The following is a 16,055-nucleotide window of genomic DNA, read 5'->3' on the forward strand; positions in this document are numbered from 1 at the left end:
CCCCCCCATCCGCCGCTCCCCCCCCGCCGCGCGCGCGGGGCCGGACGTGACTGGCCGTGTTCAATTTGTCACGCGGCCATTGGCTGGCGGGGGCGGGCGGCGTGTGACGTCAGCGCGCGGCGCGGCGCGGCCGGCGGCCATTTATAGGCGCGGAGCGGGCGCTGCGCATTCGGAGCTGAGCGAACGGCATCGAGAGCGCTCTGCGGTCGCATCGCCCCCCATCCCCGCCGGGAGCGCCCAGAAACCACCCAGGCCGCCGCGAGCCACCTTCCCCGACTGCCGCTGAGCTTTTTTTTGTTTCCGTTTGTCGCGCAGCGCCTGAGCGCCCCCCCTTCCTCTCCCCACCTCCGCCCAGCTTTGTTCTTCTTACGGGCCCTGCGGGGAAGGCGCGGCCAAGATGGACCCTTGTCACACCGAGGAGACCGAGGGCGAGATCCCCGGCTTGGGTAAGGCCCGGCGGCGGCGGGGGGGGGAAGAGGGGCCGGGAGGGAAGGACTAGGGGGGAGGGAGGGGAGGCCGGTCTCTCCCGGAGGTGCCGCGGAGGCCCCGCGATGGCGGCGGGGCCGCTGAGGGGGCTCGGCCCGGCCGCGTGCGCAGCTCAACCCCCAGCGTGCGTCGTGCGGGCGGGGCCGGGCCGGGGGGGGCTCTCCGGGGTCGCTGTCCCGCCTCCGCCGCGCCCGCGGGTCCCTCCCCGCGCTGGGGGGGGGTTGGGTTGGGGGAATTCGTGTGCGGGGGGGATTGGGGGAGGTGAGATCGTAAACGAGATAAGCGCAAATTACAGTTTATTACAGGTCTAACGTCCAGTCTTAAGTAGCGTTAAAGCCGGTGGGAACGGTCACGCGATTAAGCAGAAGTTGAAAGTAAAGGTTTTTCTGGACGCCATAACAGTCTCGTCTTAAAATGGTGAACCCGTGCCAGTTATTGCAAAACAACCCAGCTCAGCGCCTGCTGTCTGTTTACTGGGTGTCAGCCATTGACAACCGCTGAGCTCCCCCGCGGGGACAAACAGCTCATAGGCAGTAGGACTTTTAAATCTTTATTAAACAGTGGAGAATACACAGGAAAAACATTATCAAAGCGCCCCATATTTGTTAGTTTTAGCTATACAGAAAACTATCAAACTCACACAAGTCAGACAAGGGAAAAAAACCAAAATGATATTTTACGTTTTGGTCTTGCTTTAAAATAAGCTATACAGGTAATGCATTTGGTTAAAGTAAATTCTTGAACACACTGATTGTTAAGTCTAAATCTGGAACTTCAGGGACTTGTTTGAATTAATTTTCATCTTCTTAAGAAGTCAGGAAAGACTTGACCTGTCAAAACCAAAAAAGTATATATAATATTTGATGTATTAAAAGCTGAAATACCAGGCTTTTCCCTTTGTTTGGAAACAAATAGTTTGTTACTATACAGTTTCCAAGGATGTTTTGCCCCTACATTTTTAATTCATGACCTGAAATGCTAGTGGCCTTTTAGAGGGGCAAGGTTAAAGGTGGCATGTCTGAGTGTAGTCTGTACAGAACTCTAAGCTGTTAATTGCTGGTGTCTATGAGGATATAATAAGAAATACCTCCACAACTGAACATTGCACTCCCCTTCCTGGTTTATTTTGAGCTGTTTAATGGGGGGGATTAGGTTTGGCTTGAAGGAGTCATTCTGCAGTAATCTCAAATTGATGACCCAGAACAAGATGGAGGAGGGTTTGGTAGAAGAGCACATCCCCATGCTTTTAAGGAGTTTTGGTTATTTTTTTTTTTTTTTTGCCACAGCCTGGGCACACAACACACTGCTCCAGCATTTACTCCCTAAGGCTTGCCTTTCCTTGGAACTGGTAAACACCATTTTAACTCAAGTGACCTCTTTACTGCCACCTTGTTTCCTCAAATGGCTGTTTACTTTTCTTCCCAACTCTACTTGGAAGTCTTATTTCATGCATTTGGAACTCTTCAGGAAACTGAGCCCTGTGTATAACCTTTGTCAGATGTGTTGTGTGAGGGGGCAGAAAGATCTCGAAGGAGAATGATTTTACAAGCATTTCATCACAAATTTTAAGAATGTAAATTGATAACTACAGAAGAAAAGCAGATACAGAGAAACAATATTTGCTACTTACCTTATCGATCAGGTACTCCTGTTTAATCTCATCATTTTTAAAATCTTCATTAACATCCAAAACTAGAATAGGAATCTCTTTAAGGTTCTCAAAATCAACTCTGTTAAATGGAAGAACATGGCATAAAGTATTGTGCATAAGACTCCAGCTCTTTAGTTGCTTTCCAAGGGTGCAGCATTAGTCAGATTACTACGTGCACCTGAGATGTTAATGCTGATGGCCATGACTTAAGTGTAAAGCCCAAGTCAAGTTTGTCCTTAATTGCTCTTGTGTAACCCAGTCAACATGGTATCACCACAACTTCCCTAGATTTCACAAATCTGGGCTCTTAGTATCTATTTGTTACGTACAAGTGAGAGGAAAAGATAGTTTGTTTTTTACTTTAGCTTTCTTTATCCCATTCTTTTTGTCACAGAATCAATCATCAGGAATTGATTCTGTAAGAGTGAGTACTTTTTAAAAGTATCACTTACCCTGAGTCTTCCCCCATGTAATCCATTTACTAATATGCATTTTTAAAGCTTCCTTGCATGGGGATGGCCTCTTTAATTGTCTTAGAGATAAGCAAGACCATTTTGGCTTCAGTTTAAGAACAGATGGGAGCAGTAGTTGTGCAACTGGATGTGTTTTTCTCTTCAAGCAGTAGTTATTCTTTTAAGTGTGGAAATGTAGTAAGTGTGCTGAACAACATTCTAACTTGTGCTTGCAGACTTCAAGTGATTCTGTGAAAAACACAGGAAATGCTTGCTTACAAGTTTGGAATGAGTACACAACATAAGCATTCCCAAAATTCCACACTGTGTGCTGCCTTCTGTCTCCAAAGCATTTGGGTAATCCTACATCAAACTTAGGAAAGTAGATGTGACTGATAATGTACTTTTCCTAGAACTGTAGTGCTTCTCAGTCAGTAGAGTATTTTGGGCTCCTTTAGGGGAAAACTTGAAGTCTGCTTTCATGTTTAGAGATCCCTTAGATGGGAAAGCTGGTAAGAATAAGGAAGTTGGTGTGCAGAGATCACTCAGTTGCTGATTGGATTTCTTGTGTGTAACAGTGTCTGCCAAAAGCCTTTCTGATTAAATATTAATCCTGGCTTCAAAATAAACTAAACTTTGTTGAAATATAGTCCTGCAAGTTTAAAGGTAGTTGGGACCTTGCCCCCCCATGCACTGGAACACAAAGCTGCTTAGTAAGTGACTTCTGTGATTGGCCATTGAACACTATTTTATCTGCCCTATTCCTGTGCCCTTCCAATTAGCAAAATCCATATCCTTGCTGGAGTTACAGCTATAAAGCTTCCTAGTTGGAGCTAATGCTTAACAAAGGTTTCAAATTAGATGAAGTTCCATCTTTGAAAACTGAGAAGTGGGTCTAAAAATAAAACCTTTCAAGTGCGCCTCAGTGAAGCTAGACTTAAACTTTGGTTTTATCAACTTTAGTATAAAGCTGGAAGAACCTTGCCTGCAAGTTAAAACTTGCTACAGAAAATGGTTCCTACCTCATAGTCCTTTCATGGAGCCAGGTTTCATGTTTATAGTGGAGGTTTTCCAAATACTCAAGCTCAATTCCTTGTTCCTCTTCTCTTCCCCTCATCTGTAGCCTTTCCATGCATTTCTGGAAAAAGAAGTATAAATGTGGTCATTAATCATGTGTTGTAGGTTAAATCAGCTCAAAGGATCAAGTGGTCCTTAACTCAGGAGGACTAATGCTGGACATTAGTGAGCATTAATTTTAAATGCTTGGCTGAACATAAACAAGTTAAGTCTGTAATAACTTTTTTTGTACCCTCTTAAGCCCTTGGAAAATGAAGTTGGAACTGAAAAACTTTCACCTTCAGTGAGCATACCTGGGGTGTGGTTCTGAGGTAGATCATGCCATCCAGTTCTATATCTGATTGAAACTGATTCAAGAGCCATGTGTGCCAGTCCTGATAAATAGACCACTCTGTTTCATTAATGTTCCCAGACTCAAACAGGTTAGAAGCGAATACATATCTGCAATGAAAGACATCAGTCTCATGCCAGGAATGACAAAAGTGAAATACCAAAACACTTGTCACTAGAACAGAAATCATGGTACTGAAAAAATGTCTGCCCTTAATCAAGCCTGCTCCCTGCAGGTATTATTTTAATATCAAGTGTTCTCCAGCTCTATGTCTTTAAAGACCTGGAGCTATTAATGTGAGTTCTTGCTGTGCTGTGAGAATAATTACCTGTCACTGTACACAGATCTCTCAAAAAATTGCACTGGATGTTCTGCTTCCTGTAGCTTTGCTGAGACTGGTTTTAACTGTGCTCTTACTCGGCTCAAGCAAGCATAAGTCTGAAAGGTGTAAGCCCATCTTGTGGGTTTGTCGTACAGCATTTGAAGCAGATTTCCTCCGCTCTTCTGAGATGTTGAAAGTTCCTAGAAGGCAAGAGAAAAAAATTCAATACCAGCATATTTGCAGGATTTTTATTCCCTTTTCTCAATCTGGAATTCTGGTTTGTTAAAGTGAGAATTCATACACTTGTGGTTTTTCTGTGTAGGGTGTTTTTTTTGGTTTTTTTTTTTTTTTTTTTTTTTTTGTAAGGAAAATGCTTAGGCATAGGATCAAAGAGACTTTTTTGTCAGGTGATTGTAGTAGTCATAACTGCTTCTTTAAGTAGGTTGTTTGTTGAGTTCCACATTTTAGTGTGATTCTGTGGAGTAGGGATATGATTTGGAATATACATTCAGTAGTATCTTGCCTTAACATTTCTGAGTGCCTGACCACCTGGTATGACAGTGGGGATGACTCTGGCTACTGCAGACTAAGCACGGTTGGATTTTGGCATAGCTCCCTCATCACAAAATTCCTTGCAGTTTGGTTGTCCTGACTCACGTCCCGCACACCTACCTGATACTCATCCTCGGTTGTCTGGACATTGCACCACTTGGCGATGGGCTCGGGAATGATCTCCCACTCATCGCTGTGCTTCTCCAGCAGGCTCACAAACGTTGACTTCCCTGCAGCTGCAGGAGATATGGGAAGTTCACTAGGGGTTGATCAGAGCGGTGGTAGGTGACGGGTACAGGGGCAGCGGTGAGGTTTGTGAGGGGCAGTCGGTGCGGCATTCGGGGCGCGGGGCTCCCGGGGCGAAAACAGCGCTAATCTGCGGCACCAGAAGGGCCGCGCCCGGGCCAGGCGGGCGATAAGACACCGAGCCGACATTTTAGGAGCTTTGGCGGCGGGCGGAGCTCGGCGCGGCCGGCGGGGGGAGCGCGGGAGCGGCCGCGCAGGCGCCGGGAATTGGCGCGGGCGGGAGCGAACGGGCAGCGCATCCCGGCGGAGCTCATCTCCACAGTCTCCCTGTGCCTCGGGGGGCACCCGGCCGTGGCGGTGGTTTCCCGACGTGGTCCCGACCCCGTTCTCCCTGCAGAGCCCCTCGCTGCCCGCAGAGCCGGGCGGACAAGCCCCGCATTGCCCTCTCCCCTCCTCCTCCGCCATCCCAGCCCCTCGGCACGCTCCTGTGCTGACCCCCCGGCCGGGCCCTATCCCGCGCCGCCGAGCTCACCGATGTTCCCCTCGATGGAAACTTTCCTGAGGCGCTTCTGGAAGCTGGAGTCGAGGGAGCCGGCCGGGCTCCGGCATTGCCGCTTGGCGGGGGTGGACATGGCTTTTCGGAGCGGGAGCCCAGGGGGTTCCCAGCAGCTCCCGCGCAGTTTTAAGTATCCCGCCCGCCGGTGGGCGGGATGGCCGCTCCCCGGGAAGAGGCGGAGGCGCTGCCCCTTCCCGCCGCCCCTTGTACCCCGCTCCTGCCGCCGCGGGATTCCGAAATGGGCGTTCAGCCCTGCTGAAATGGGGCAGGGCAGCTTTGTGCGGGAAGTGACTAATGCGGTTCCACTCACTGAGCAGATTTGCATTAGTGCAAACGACTGCACCGTGTGCTCGATTTACAGAAGTATCCTGAGTATGCGGGGTTTTTTTGTTTTGGTTTGGTTTTTTTCGTTTTTCAAAAATCCTCCAGCTGTGGCAGTTCGGTAGTTGTTAGTGGTCCAGATCGGTGTTTTTAAAGTAAATACCTCAAGGACTTACATGAGAGATGAGGCCGTGTAGGTTTGCAGACCTTTTTGGTACTGACTGGAGAAGAAGCACGCATGGATGAATGATGTTCATCCAGAGGCAGCTCTGAGCAGCTTCTGGGCTCCAAATAACCCGTGTCAGCGGCTTTATGGAGCCTGCTCACCTCTGGGCACGAGTCCCCTACCCCCTGCGTGGGCAAGTTGAAACGTGAGCTGCTTGTTCTTTCCAGTGGAAGGAGAGGGCATGGAGGATTCTTAGATGGTGAGTTACTCCTGTAACTCCTGCCTCTAACTACGAGATTCAGGGTGAAATGTAGCCAGGTCTGGTGTGTTTGGAGGAGACGGGAGGGAGTAAACTTTTCCTTTCTTTTATGATAATTGTGACCCATTGTCTCTTCTCTCCCCATCTCCTCCAAACACACCAGGCTTCAGTGACCGAAGCGAGCAGATTGTTTCACGTGGGGTAGCGTCAGCATTTGAAGCTGGTAAGTGCTAGTTCCCACACACCTCTCTGTGCAGCCAGAGCCCCTCGCTGTCGGTGCGGGCCGAGTGTTGGCACCGGGACCGGCCCGGGCGGGCGGTGTGAGGGTGGGGGGGGGGGCTGAGGGCGTGCGGGGCATGCGCAGAGCGGCGCTCGGGACACGCGGGGCCGGGGCTTTGTTCGGCGCGCGGGCGGGCGGGCGGCGCTTGCGCACAGGCGCGGACAGGCGGCGGCGCGCGCGGGGTGTCCCGGGGGCGGGGCCGGGCCCAGCGCGCACGCGCACGATCCGGCCACGCTGCAGCCGCTCCTCCCGTGAGCGTGACTGGTGCGGGGCTCTCGGTGCCCTGTGCTCTGTGCCCGCTCCACGCACACACGTCGCTCTCCCCGAACCCGCCGCGGGCGCTGCGCCATCGCCGGGGGCCCGCGGGCCCGCCAGGGCGGCGTCCGGGCCCGCGCTCTTTGTGCGGCGGAAGGCCCGGCCCAGCGGAAGCGGGAGCACCCGCCGCCATTTCCTAGCGCGCTCTCGCCACAGGCTCGCCCGCTCGCTGCCGCCTGACCGGGACTAGGCGCTCTCCGGACAGCGGATCAGGCTCGGAGCCCTAGAACCAGCGCGGAGCCCCACCATGTGTGCGTGCGGGGAAGGGGCAGGGCGCGGGCCGGGGGCGGGAGCGGCGCCGTGAGAGTGAGGCGGCAGCGCCCGAGGCAGAGGAGGCTCGGGGAGGGCCAGGGCACAGGCCAGGGGGGCCGCCGGGCGCTCTGAGGGGGTGCGGGTGGCGGCCGTGCTGAGCACGAGTCTCAAAGGGCCTGTTCTGGTCTTCTCCAGCAACCACAGAAGCCGAGACAGAGCAGAGCCTCACCCCCAATGTGATGCTCAACACGGAGAGCAGCGAGGGATACGTGGTGAAAGTCCGGGGGCTGCCTTGGTCCTGCTCCACCGAGGAGGTGCAGAGGTTCTTCTCTGGTAAGTGGGGCCGGGGAGGATGGGGGTGTCAGAGAGGGGCCGGGCTCTGTTGTCTGGATCCTGCATCCCTCCCGGGGACTCTGTGCCGGTGGGAACGCTGCAGGGAGCAGCAGCAGGAATCATTCAGGAGCCAGTGAAGTTTGTAATGCAACAAGTGCTTCAGGCAGGGCCCGGTATGCAAAGCCGTGCTTGTGTGAGCAGGAACTCCACACAAAGGGGCTTAGTCTGCACGTTGCTGGGATGGCCACAGTTGCCTTCGCTGCTTGAGCAACCAGGAAAGAGAAGCTTCCATTTTAAAGAAAACTTCAAAATTCTTGATTGAGATTAAACTAAATCAGTTTAATTCTCTGTGTTGTCCTAACAAGCTCTCTTGTGTTCACTGTGTGTGTCCTTGCCCCGAATTAGTAGCATTCTGCAGTAATGAATTGTAGTGAGAAACACATGCTTTCTGCAGTGGCTGGAGATTTTAAAGCTGCTTCAGGAATTTGATGAATTGGACTTGGTTCTGATTTAGTTTATTACACTTGCACTGATTGCTATTATTGCTTATTTGTTTTAAGCTGATGGGAAAGTTAAGATCAAAAGCAGTGCATTTAACTTGAGGCAGAGAAGCTTTGAAAATGGATAGATAATTTGTAGTTGCCAATCTGTAGGTTTGATTGACTAGAGGAGTAACTTAATTTTAGTTAGTCTCTTTGGTCATTGTAAGGTTGTAACAAGAATACTGCTGGTTTTGTGGTTTTGTCATCTTGATACAATTTGATAGTTGTTGCTACATTTTTCTTTTTAGAATATATGAAACTTGTAAAGTCACAATGTTCCTGTTATAACTAAATTAATTCTGACCTTTCTACTTTGTTTTCAGATTGCAAAATTCTGAATGGGGCTCTGGGTATCCGTTTCATCTACACCAGAGAGGGCAGGCCAAGTGGAGAAGCATTTGCTGAACTTGAATCAGAGGAGGATGTGAAATTGGCCCTGAAAAAAGACAGAGAAACAATGGGACACAGATATGTCGAAGGTTTGACTCAGTTGGTCTAGTAACTGACTTACATGTGTTTGTGCTTGATGGGTTTTTGGTTGATCGTTTCTTTATCTCTTTAAAATGCATGTGGAAGGACAGATGGACTTGTATATCATAAGTTGACTAGTTTCAAGGCAAATGACTTTTAAAACCGTTGCTTTTTCCAGAATGCATTAATTCTAAGTGCCTTTTACAGTTTTCAAGTCAAACAACGTTGAAATGGATTGGGTTCTGAAGCATACTGGTCCCAACAGCCCTGATACAGCTAATGATGGTTTTGTACGTCTTAGAGGACTCCCATTTGGCTGTAGTAAAGAAGAAATTGTACAGTTTTTTTCAGGTATGTGGGATAAAAGTAGTAGCTATAGCACTATTGGTTTCTGCTAAAAAAAAAAACCCCGACAAACCAAAGAAACATGGATTGCCCTGTAGTCCTTCCAACAGTATTTATGGGTATTAAAACTAGATAAACCAATTTTTTATTGGCTTGAGGGATCCATTGGATCAATTCCTGAAGTACCTGATCATAATTTAGGGAATGCCAAAGAGCTACTTGAATATATACTTAGTGGGACATATTGTTCCATGTAAGCATTGCAGAAAACAAGTGTCTTGCCTTCCAAATTAAAGTGAACAATTCAGGTGAGAGGATATTTCCAGCCCCAGTCTCCGCTGCTTTACCCTGTCAGTGAAGGATGTACAACACCCTCACCTCCGGACTCTGTGTGAGGAGCAGGATCTGAGAAAGGGCAGGCATTGAGCCCATGGCTTCTTCCAAGAATAGATTTAGTACTGAATGAAATTCCAGAGAAAAACAACCTATTGAACTCTACCCAAGTACAGATTTGCCCCCTTCTCTTTCTATGGGGAAAGAAAGAAACCCTTGATGTTGCCTAGCTCAAAGTTTTTGTGGATGAAGAGATAATGTCTTATTTTGACTAATTTTTTACTTTTTTTGCAGCTACCGTATGTTTTAGAAACTGGAATTACAAACTATTAAAAATGCCTAAGAATAAAAGCTATTGATTTCTTTAGGATTTCATTTTGATAGTATTTTCAAAATAGTAGATTTCTAAATGTTTTGCTATAACAAGATATAATTGAACTTACTGTTTTGCTTTAAAATACAGTAGAAATATTTCCAATTTTACAACTTCAGGACTTGTTTTTTGTTTTCTGAATTGGTGATATGAACAAGCAATTTCTAAGCATGTACGTTTTAAGCTGTTTTTTTCTTACTTGGTGAAGTAATTCAAGCTTTAAAAACTGTTAATGTGCTTAATATACAAAATGTGCCTCTTCTGTTCAGGAACTAATACTTTAAAATTACTTCATGATTTTTTTCTTAATTAAGCACTCCTAAAGATAAAAAAAATCAATGCTGAAACTTGATGTTTGCATAAGACTAATTATTTTATTTGAGTGACTTCTAGTAAAATTACTTGTTCTATATAAAGCTGTTTAATTTGCTGTGTTTGAATTTAAGTTCTCTTAAAAAGTTCGTCTTAAATACTTTCACAGAATTGAAGAGGTTTGTAATAATATGTGAGGTTCTTAATGCACCCTGCATTAGATGCCTTCTCTGAGGAGTTGTTCCTGACTCTCAGAGCATTTCTGTGCTCTGCAGGGTGGGTTAAGAACCTGAACTGAATGGTATGTGATCGTGGAACTCTTTGTTGACGTGCCTTTTTTTCTTCTGGTGTTCTAGAATCAGCATACCATTCACTTAAAAGTGTTTAAATTCTGGTGTTTTTAAAGCTATAAGAAAAAACTCATGACTGGGCTTGTGATGTTAATATTGCCCCCCTACTGGGGTTATTTGTCCTTGGGTTGAAGGGTTGGAAATCGTGCCAAATGGGATAACATTGCCGGTGGACTTCCAGGGGAGGAGTACGGGGGAGGCCTTCGTGCAGTTTGCTTCACAGGAAATAGCTGAAAAGGCTCTAAAGAAACACAAGGAAAGAATAGGGCACAGGTGGGGATGGATGGTTGGTTGGCTCTGTCACTTTTCTTATGGTAAACAATTAAATCCATATTCTCTCTTCTGAAAGTGTTAACATCCAAATCAAAACAGCGTTTTGGTCCCTAATTCAGTGATGAGTAAAGCCATTGATTGCTATGTCTGTGGCACAGACTGTTTGGATCTACCCAAAACATGCAAGATAAAATTGGGCTAAACTAAATTGTGCTTTGAAACCTGAGTAATAACAGGAGTGCAAAACTGATAGCTTGGAAGTGACAAAGTTGAGAGACTATGGCTTTAACTTCTCAAATAGCACCAATTCTGCCTTTAGCTCTAAAGACATGCACAGTACTCTTACTACCATAAGAAAATGTGATACTTTCTAAACTTGTTTTATAAGTTGAAATGTAACAAATTTACTTACTGTATTAATCTTCAATGTAATAAGCATAGCTTTCAAGAAATTGTCACAAAGGGTTTTTATTCTATTTTACTTGTGACTATTTTTCATTGAAGCATGCACCTTTTGCCTACGCTGAATCACTGAAGCATAGGCTGGGTTCACTAGTACATGCAGAGCTTTTTGTGGCATCCTGATGGGTTAAACTCTTGGTGGAGACCAGGTTTTTAACCCTCTGTTTCCATTGCCTCAAGCAAAATGGTGCTGAGTTGAGTGGACGCCAGTCCCTCCTACATTTTTTGACTAACACCTTAAATTGGGGGGAGGTGGGTGGGGAATCAGTACTGCTCCCCCACCCTTAAGGCTGGGATACTGCCAAGTATGAGGAGCACATAAACCCTTCAGTAATTTTAATTTCTTGAAAATACACTGATTTGATTGTAATGTAGCATAAAATAGAATGTCATTGCCTACATAATGTAAGGAAACCTGGCTTAAAATTACCGCCAGTGTCAAGGCTATGACTAAATGGCTTGTTGTAATGTGAAGTTGTGAGGTGTTTGTGGAAGGAATCAAAGACTGACTTGTTCCTGTGGAAACACTTGTAGGTACATTGAGATCTTCAAGAGTAGCCGAGCAGAAGTGCGCACTCACTACGACCCTCCTCGCAAGCTGTTGGCAATGCAGAGGCCTGGTCCGTACGACAGGCCCGGTCTTACCCGCGGATACAACAGCCTGGGTAGAGGAAGTAGCTTGGAGAGAATGAGGCGTGGAGCCTACGGAGGAGGTAAGTGCACAGAGTCCGAGGGAGCTGCTTGTATGAAAAGCAGCAACACTTGGACCTGGTAGTGTCTTCCCTGCTTTGTAACTGCTGGTTTGTATGTGTCCTTGGCTTTAGTTCTTGTAGAAGAAATGAAACTTTGTAAGCTGTTGTTTGCAGTGTGTACGTGTGTATTTGGATCTTTCTGTAGTCGAAATGAACGTTTATTTGGATCTTTGTGTAGTTGAAATGAACATGTCCAATCTGTTTCTAGGTTATGGAGGTTATGATGACTACAATGGGTATAATGATGGCTATGGGTTTGGTTCTGATAGATTTGGAAGAGGTAAGAGATCTCTAATAGGAACAGTAACTGAACTTACGACATGTGTCAAAAGAAACTAAAATACATCTGAAAGACCTAGAATGGACTCTTTTCTCTGCAGGGATGTCGGACCACAGGTACGGCGACGGATCGTCCACCTTCCAGAGCACCACTGGCCACTGCGTCCACATGCGAGGTCTGCCCTACAGAGCCACGGAGAACGACATCTACAACGTGAGTCCCAAATGCTGCTCCCTTCCCTTGTGCATGCCTTCGGGTCCTGTGGTCCTCGTTGGACATGCCAGCTGCACTGCAGCTGGAGAGTGTTCCTTTGGAGAACAGGGCTGCTTGTAAACCCCAGCTGTTGCATCGGTGCGTTTTAATCTGTGTGACTGTTCCGTGTGTAGTTCTTCTCACCTCTGAACCCTGTAAGAGTACACATTGAAATTGGACCAGATGGCAGAGTAACTGGAGAGGCAGACGTTGAATTTGCTACTCACGAGGACGCAGTGGCTGCTATGTCCAAAGACAAAGCAAATATGCGTAAGTCTGGCTGCTCGGAATAGGTGGATTTAGGGAAATGACAGCAGTGCAGCTGTAGGGCATGTGCTGTCACTGGAATGCCAAAGATTTTACTGCAGCTTCACTTGCAGTGAGACAAGCTGCATGGTCTCATGGCAAAACTTTCTTCTTTCAGAACACAGATATGTAGAACTCTTCCTGAATTCTACAGCAGGAGGAACTGGTGGTGCCTATGGCAGTCAGATGATGGGAGCAATGGGTATGTGTGACAGTCTCGCTGCACTTTGAAACAGGTGCTTGCTATTGAAGGAAGCTGGCGCATTTTGTGCAGCTCCTGCTTGTTCTGTGCCTGGATCAAAACTGAAATTCAACATTCTGTCTTATCACACAGTCAAGGAATCGGAAGGGGTAGTCCAAGATTGGAACACTAGCACACTGGCAGGTATGTAAACCTTTTGGGAATATATTTGACAATTATTAGGTTAAATAAAATGTGGTGTGGTGTGGCTGGTGGGATGAGTGGCTTCTGGGAACGTGGGTGGTGCAAAAGTGGGAGCTTCCTCCTGTCCTTTTATTCTCCTTCCCTCTCCCTTCTTGGGACATAGTCTGGTGATGGAGGATGTATCTGTGGCACATGACCTACCACTCAAGCTTGGTCTTGGTGGTGAGAGAAAAATGTATTTGGAATTGGGGAGAAACTGTCTGAATTGCTCTAGCAAACCCCAAAATTGTTTAAAAATCTAAAATGTCTGTTAGCAACACAAGTCTACTGCTGTTGTGTCTATAAGGCAGATACCCTCTTGACACCCAACTGGGCTGGTTTCTTAGAGGTGAAGGTGGGGTTGGTTTCTGGGGGGGCTCCTTTCTCGAGGGTGTGGGGTGTGGGTACACTGCTGCTGTTGTAGTACTCTGATCACAAAATGTTTAAAGTCTAATACTGATACTTGAACTACAGAAGAGCTTTGTAGGGGTGATTTACAAACGATGAGGTGAAGAGCAGTTGTTAGTGAGCTTAAGTGAGCCACAGCAGTGCTGTGGTGCACAACCAGTGTGGAGCAGGAGTAAGTCTGTTGGGACCATATACAAACTCCAGTTAATGAGCTGGTGCTCTTCTGGACAGGCAGCAGCAGTCCTGTGTGAGGTCACTTAAAGCCAAGCTTAAGTCTTTTGGGGTGTCTTATGTATAATGCAGACCAATAGAACACCACGCTGTTCTGTACAGTCCAGAGAAACTTCAAAAGTAAAAACAATTTTTGAAGTCCTGTTTGACTGGAGGGGTGTCTTTAGAAACTGGATCACTTTCCTTGAGTTTGTTACCTTGTATACTTAAGTTCCCTGGGTGTGAGAGAGGCTGTGGCAGAATGCTGGGGCTGTTGGGTGAGGGATGGGTTTGTTGATGATGAGCAGACTTTGACAGCCAAGTTCTTAACGTTTTTATCCTTAACTTGGAAGGAAGCCAATCCAGTTATGGTGCTCCAGGCAGCCAGCAGCTGAGTGGGGGTTATGGAGGAGGATATGGAGGTCAAAGCAGCATGAGTGGCTATGGTAAGAGCATTTCTTTGCTGGTTTCAGGTGGGCTGGGTGCTGCTGGCTGAACATGCCCTTCACTGGTGTTGAAGGGTTGTGCTACAGCCTGGGCAGCACAAGCCCTGGAAGATGTGGCTGTTGTGAATGTTAAAAATAATGGATAACTGGGGGGGGAATCTACTCAAAAGAGAAATGGGAAGGTGAGGGAAGAAATGTGGAAACTTACTCTGAAAGGAGTAGGAAATGCCAGTCTCCAGACTTGCATTGCTCTGATCACTTCCTTTCTTAGTCTAAAAGCTGGAGACCAGCTTTGTTTCAACACAGTACAAACGGGGGGGAGGGGATGTGGGAGGCTGGGTCCTCCCCATGCCCCCAGAGCGGTGCTAAAGCTCTGGATTGGGAAGGGGGGTGATGCAGAGCTCATGCTGTCATTGAACAACCGGTGACTGACTTTGGGTACGGAGCTGTAAACTGACACTTTGCAGCGTTGGGCACGGTAGACGGTATTTACGAGGTGGCCCAGCAAGGACAGGCGTTGGGGCAAGGATGCTTCGAGTCGGCCTGAGGCAGCTGTGAACCTGCTGTCGGTTTCCCCCTCAGACCCCGGGAGCCAGGGCGCCATGAACAGCAGCTACTACAGCAGTGGGAACCGCGCATCCATGGGAGTGAACGGCATGGGCGGCATGTCCAACATGTCCAACATGAGTGGTGGCTGGGGAATGTAACCAATCGCTGACTTTTGGTCGCATCTTTTTTAAAAAACAAAAAAACAAAAAACTAAGTTTAACAGTTTTGCAATACGAGCTTGTGATTTATGCTTTACTGTAAGTGAATTCAGGATTGTTTTAAAACCCTTCAGGTTCAGTATTTTTGAACATACAGAAATGAACATTCATCTAGGATGTAATAACCAAGTAAAGACTTTAACTGTTAAACGATTTGGAGCGTTTCTCAAGTTAGTTTTGTTGTAGGAGTGTATTTAAGCAGTAAGCGTATTTAGGTTAAAGCTGTTTGAATTATGTTAAATGTTGCTCTTATACCATATTACATCCGACACTGTTTTGAATACATGTTGAAAGAGACATGCTTTTTTGTAAAGAACCAATATAGAAGCTGTGTCTGAAAATCAAAGTGAACATTTGGCATGTTAGTTCTAGTTTATTTCTTTTAATATCCTGTAAGGCATGTTAAAGCTTTTTTTTTTTTTAAGTTAATGGGGGAAACATGTTGAGACGCAATACGGCTACTTTAGGATTTTGGTCTTGGTGTTCGTATAAAATTCTGAGGCCTTGATTTAATCTTTCATTGTATTGTGATTTCCTTTTTAGGTGTATTGCGCTAAGTGAAACTTGTTAAATAAATCTTCCTTTTAAAAACTGGAACTCACTCCTTTTTGACCTCCAGCTTCTTGTAACTACACTTGCATCTGTGTCCTGTGTGACTGTAGTGCTCTTGCCATGCAGCTGCCCTGAGCAGCCACTCCTCTTGCTGAGCGCTGGCCTGTAGTGTTACAGTGACAACTGGGGGTAGCAAAGGAGGCCACCCCGCTGCTGGGGGCACCCAGTGTGTGTTGGGTCAAAGTGCTGCACGGCTGTGCCCTGAGCAGGGGCTCTGGGCCCTAAAGCTGCTGGGGGTGGGGTGAGAGGTGATTCTGTACTTTCTTGTAGGCATCAGTGGACTCAGCAGCTTCTGCAACCATGTTTCAATAAATGCAACTTGTAAAACATCCTGCTTAAAGATGTGGTTTTGTAACTTAGTTACAGCTTTTGAGCACTGCAAGTTTCCCTGAAATAATACAGCATCTGCTTCCCTGCCTTTGCTGTAGTACCTGTGCTTGCCCTTAGTAATGAACCCTTTGTCCTAAAGGGTTACAAACCTGAGGTCCCTTTCTACAGTGAAGAAGATACTTCTTCTCCGGGGGGAGCTGTAAAGGTT

At 46.9% G+C, this 16,055-nt stretch overlaps 2 protein-coding genes across 11 annotated transcripts; one reads left to right on the top strand and one right to left on the bottom strand.

Annotated features, from left to right (window-relative positions):
- The first annotated feature begins 110 nt into the window (after positions 1 to 110).
- Positions 111 to 15,846, top strand: HNRNPH1 (heterogeneous nuclear ribonucleoprotein H1). 8 transcript variants are annotated; one of them, XM_064672096.1, is made up of 14 exons: positions 177 to 446; positions 6,583 to 6,642; positions 7,462 to 7,599; positions 8,465 to 8,620; positions 8,820 to 8,963; positions 10,460 to 10,598; positions 11,595 to 11,773; positions 12,021 to 12,092; positions 12,172 to 12,305; positions 12,479 to 12,614; positions 12,769 to 12,852; positions 12,985 to 13,035; positions 14,046 to 14,138; positions 14,721 to 15,846. In XM_064672096.1, exons 1-14 carry the CDS (start codon positions 398 to 400, stop codon positions 14,843 to 14,845), a joined length of 1,560 nt encoding a protein of 519 aa, XP_064528166.1. In that variant the 5' UTR covers positions 177 to 397; the 3' UTR covers positions 14,846 to 15,846. The 8 variants fall into 8 exon arrangements, with proteins under 8 accessions (XP_064528169.1, XP_064528166.1, XP_064528173.1 ...); XM_064672098.1 differs by having other exon boundaries at positions 186 to 446; positions 14,606 to 15,846; XM_064672097.1 differs by having other exon boundaries at positions 186 to 446; positions 12,193 to 12,305.
- Positions 1,024 to 6,748, bottom strand: LOC135422690 (deoxycytidine kinase 2). 3 transcript variants are annotated; one of them, XM_064672106.1, is made up of 7 exons: positions 5,650 to 6,726; positions 4,992 to 5,107; positions 4,326 to 4,519; positions 3,960 to 4,107; positions 3,612 to 3,727; positions 2,117 to 2,216; positions 1,024 to 1,316 (listed from the first exon to the last, which is right to left on the bottom strand). In XM_064672106.1, exons 1-7 carry the CDS (start codon positions 5,996 to 5,998, stop codon positions 1,293 to 1,295), a joined length of 1,047 nt encoding a protein of 348 aa, XP_064528176.1. In that variant the 5' UTR covers positions 5,999 to 6,726; the 3' UTR covers positions 1,024 to 1,292. The 3 variants fall into 3 exon arrangements, with proteins under 3 accessions (XP_064528176.1, XP_064528175.1, XP_064528178.1); XM_064672105.1 differs by having other exon boundaries at positions 1,024 to 2,216; positions 5,650 to 6,729; XM_064672108.1 differs by lacking the exons at positions 1,024 to 1,316; positions 2,117 to 2,216 and having other exon boundaries at positions 3,627 to 3,727; positions 3,899 to 4,107; positions 5,650 to 6,748.
- Positions 15,847 to 16,055: the final 209 nt, after the last annotated feature.

The sequence above is a fragment of the Pseudopipra pipra genome, chromosome 15, assembly GCF_036250125.1.
Source record: "Pseudopipra pipra isolate bDixPip1 chromosome 15, bDixPip1.hap1, whole genome shotgun sequence".
NCBI classification, from domain to species: Eukaryota; Metazoa; Chordata; class Aves; order Passeriformes; family Pipridae; genus Pseudopipra; species Pseudopipra pipra.

Excerpts from the sequence above, each read along its gene's own strand:
- HNRNPH1 (XM_064672096.1), top strand. The coding sequence starts at position 398 with ATGGACCCTTGTCACACCGAGGAGACCGAGGGCGAGATCCCCGGCTTG. Across the intron at positions 447-6,582 it reads GGGCGAGATCCCCGGCTTGG|GCTTCAGTGACCGAAGCGAG; the intron begins GTAAGGCCCGGC and ends CAAACACACCAG. Across the intron at positions 11,774-12,020 it reads GCGTGGAGCCTACGGAGGAG|GTTATGGAGGTTATGATGAC; the intron begins GTAAGTGCACAG and ends ATCTGTTTCTAG.
- LOC135422690 (XM_064672105.1), bottom strand. The coding sequence starts at position 5,998 with ATGCAAATCTGCTCAGTGAGTGGAACCGCATTAGTCACTTCCCGCACA. Across the intron at positions 4,108-4,325 it reads AGATCTGTGTACAGTGACAG|ATATGTATTCGCTTCTAACC; the intron begins GTAATTATTCTC and ends CTTTCATTGCAG. Across the intron at positions 2,217-3,611 it reads CTCCATGAAAGGACTATGAG|AGTTGATTTTGAGAACCTTA; the intron begins GTAGGAACCATT and ends TCCATTTAACAG.